Source organism: Solanum tuberosum, unplaced genomic scaffold (genome assembly GCF_000226075.1).
Source record: "Solanum tuberosum cultivar DM 1-3 516 R44 unplaced genomic scaffold, SolTub_3.0 scf00006, whole genome shotgun sequence".
NCBI classification, from domain to species: Eukaryota; Viridiplantae; Streptophyta; class Magnoliopsida; order Solanales; family Solanaceae; genus Solanum; species Solanum tuberosum.
This window is the reverse complement of record NW_006238932.1, coordinates 3,462,850-3,465,997: the sequence shown is the minus strand read 5'-3', so window position 1 is coordinate 3,465,997 and position 3,148 is coordinate 3,462,850. Positions and strand designations below refer to the sequence as shown.

Below are 3,148 nucleotides of genomic sequence, written 5' to 3'. Positions count from 1 at the left end.
GCCACCCTCCTCCCCTCCCCTTGCATCAACCATCCGATACCCTGCAATGGTTAACATAAAGTTCTTTCATCTTAGGTTTTCTTTTCTGTTTTGGACAAACTGTGGTTGAGTTTATTTAAAGTCTCTGCTCCTTTCTATTGATGGTTTGATACATTAATCCAGATTCTTGGGAAATGTCTTGGGTGGCTATCAATTAATGTATTAATAGTGACTGTTTAGCAACGGTTCCACTCTGTACATGATTTTCTAAGTAGATAGCCTGGTTGCAGATTTAAGAATGATATTAACCACAACACATATATTGAGTTGTATTATTTTGTGTTTGACTAGTAGTTAATTGACACCCAAGATGTAAGTGATGTGGTCTTTAGTTAGTCATGCAGCTTATTGTTTTGAATCTGGGAAATAAAGGAAATCTATGGATTATTTAAGAGTTCTTCGATTTTTTCTTTTTGGTCTATATTCCTCTTAGCCTTTAACATGATGGCTGGTCAGTGATCCTATTGGCAAAATATTAACAAGATTTGGCCTTAGAGGCCTGTATCAGGATTTTAACCTTTCTAATATCTGATTACTCTTTCATTGTTATTTGGCAAGTCATTTAGGAATAAGTTCATTCTTACTTTCTCTCTCTCCTTGTGCTAATTTGGAGCCTTTCCATTGTGTCAAATACTGTTTATTCGCGGATTAATCCTTGATTTTAGTTTTCTTCTTTTCTGCCCTTGTCAGTTATTCTCATATGTGGTACTGTGCTCATTATTGTGTTTGTTATTCCAGGAGATCAATCGAATGATTGCAGAAGTTGATAAGGATGGCAGTGGTGCAATTGATTTTGATGAATTTGTGCACATGATGACTGCCAAGTTTGGATAAAAATGTGCTTGCTTTTTTTGCTCTCCTGCTTTCTGTTTTTTTGGTTATCTTCCGTACAGTTAAATTGTTTTCTTGGCTTGTGACTAATCATTAAAGCATTTAAATGTAGGGGAAAATCTCTTTTGCGGACATTCAAAGAATCGCTGATGAGTTTGGGGAGCGATTTACTGACAGAGAAATCCAGGAAATGATAGAAGAGGCAGATCGTGATCGTAAGTTAGGCTATATTTCATAGTATTCCTATTGTGGCTTTTGTGCTTCTATTGTCAAAATATATATTGGTCTTTTTTATTTTTTTGATAACCAAGAATCCCCAGGGGTTGGTGGTGCACAGTCTGAAACTCGGTGGATAATGGACTTGCCCCTCTATCCTTCTCCACTTAGATACTATGCTTTTGTCTGGGGTAGGGTTTGAAATTTTGATGTGTCCCTAATCCACACCTCACAAACTACGCTCTTACTTCTAGAACAATGCCCTAGTGGTTTCAATATAGTTGGTATGCAAGATATTTTTCTTTGAAGCTCTCAAGCTCCTGAAAAGACCTAGCTATTCCAAAAGCTGTTATAATCATATCTCTTATATATTACCAGTTAATGATGGCAAATGGGCGTTTGGGCTGAATTTGTCCGGGTCAAAATGGGCTGAAATGATAAATGGGTCATTACCCAACCTGCCCAAAGTTGGTCGACTGAGATGGGTATTAATGGGTCATAACTCATAACCCTACTCTTCCAACTTGACTCATAATTTTTCCATTCCAAACTTTATTCCATGATTCCCGTGGATCGCCATCTAATAAAAGAAACCTATAGAATAATGGAATTGATGATTTGACTACATTATTGGTTAGACATCAAGACTAAATTGGCAATATGATACCAAAAATATATTTTGTTCTTTTCATTTATATTTCAAATTTTACAGAAAGTCTTACTTAATTATGTGAGCACAAAAATTAGTAAAGTCCGAAAAGGAACTACTCTGATTGTTGGAAAATGTTTTCTTACCTTTTTGCTTCCCAAGAATTGAATTATGTGAAACATGACATAATTAATAGTTATGACTTCAAATATTCTCTAGTAAGAAAATCCAGAAGACTATTATCTTCACCCTTTTTATATTGTATCTCAAAATCAAAGGGGGACTAATAAAGCTTGCCATCGTGCAAACATTTGTTTAGAAACATCATGTTTTCAATCCTTGTTAAACATAAACTTAGTAACTTGGCAATTAGATTTTATTAAAAACTTTTGATTATAAAGATCACCTTGAAATTTAAGTACACATTTTTCAGTAGCCAAGATTTCTTTGGCTATAGTGGCATAATTTTTCTTGGCTGTATTCCATTTGCCAGAATAAAATTGAATGATATAATGACGTTTATTATCAGGATAATATTGAGTTAATACTCCGCCATATCCTATATCTGAAGCATTTGTTTCTACCGTTTTTGCCCAATTGGGATTGGTCAAAGTTAAACAAGGAAGGTTTTTAACCTTTTCTTTAATCCTTCTGACTGCTTCAGTATGATCATTTAACCAAGCCTTAGGATTAATTTTTAACTTGTCATATAACACAACTGCTTCTTTTTCTAAATACTTTATAAAAGGAGCAACATAATTAAGACTCCGAAGAAATCTTTGCAACTGAGTCTTGTTAGTAATATCATTAGGAAATTTAGAAGAAAATTCAATACTTCTATTGATAGGATTGATATTTCCTCTTTCAATATTATGACCAAGAAACCTGACATTTGGTTTAAACAAAGCCATTTTTGGTTGAGATTAAACCAAGCCATTTTGTATAATTATTTTTTAAAACAATTCAAGATGTTTAAAATGAGTTTTCCCATTTTTGGAAAATACTAGAATATCATCTATATAGACTATTATGAAATTATTGTAGGGAATGAATATATCATTCATTATTTTCTGAAATTCAAAAGGGGCGTTTTGTCACGCCCCAATCACAAGGGACGCAACTGGCTCCTAATGCCAAAACTCAGGCCCGAGCCGACCCTGCTGAACCATTTGCTACTAGCGCATGGCAGCCACACGCAATCAAGAAATCATACAAGTATATCTCGGCTTAAAACTAAGTCATCGGCCGGCAAGGCCCATGTCAACTGATCTATAAAAGAAACAGCTACTCCCAGGAGATCATATAAATAAACAGACAACTAGTACAGAAGTCCTGATTGGGCCGTCAAGGCCACCATGATCTCTATAACAAAACTGAAAGCAGGTATATATCAAGATAATACATCAAACAACT

At 34.7% G+C, this 3,148-nt stretch overlaps 1 protein-coding gene across 1 annotated transcript in view; it reads left to right on the top strand.

Moving 5' to 3' along the window:
* LOC102601644 (caltractin-like) overlaps nt 1-873 on the top strand; it is a 2,544-nt gene extending 1,671 nt beyond the window's left edge. The window contains exon 4 of the mRNA XM_006338828.2: nt 778-873. Within this exon, the coding sequence (XP_006338890.1) occupies nt 778-873 (96 nt within the window). The remainder of the gene's footprint in view (nt 1-777) is intronic.
* Nucleotides 874-3,148: the final 2,275 nt, after the last annotated feature.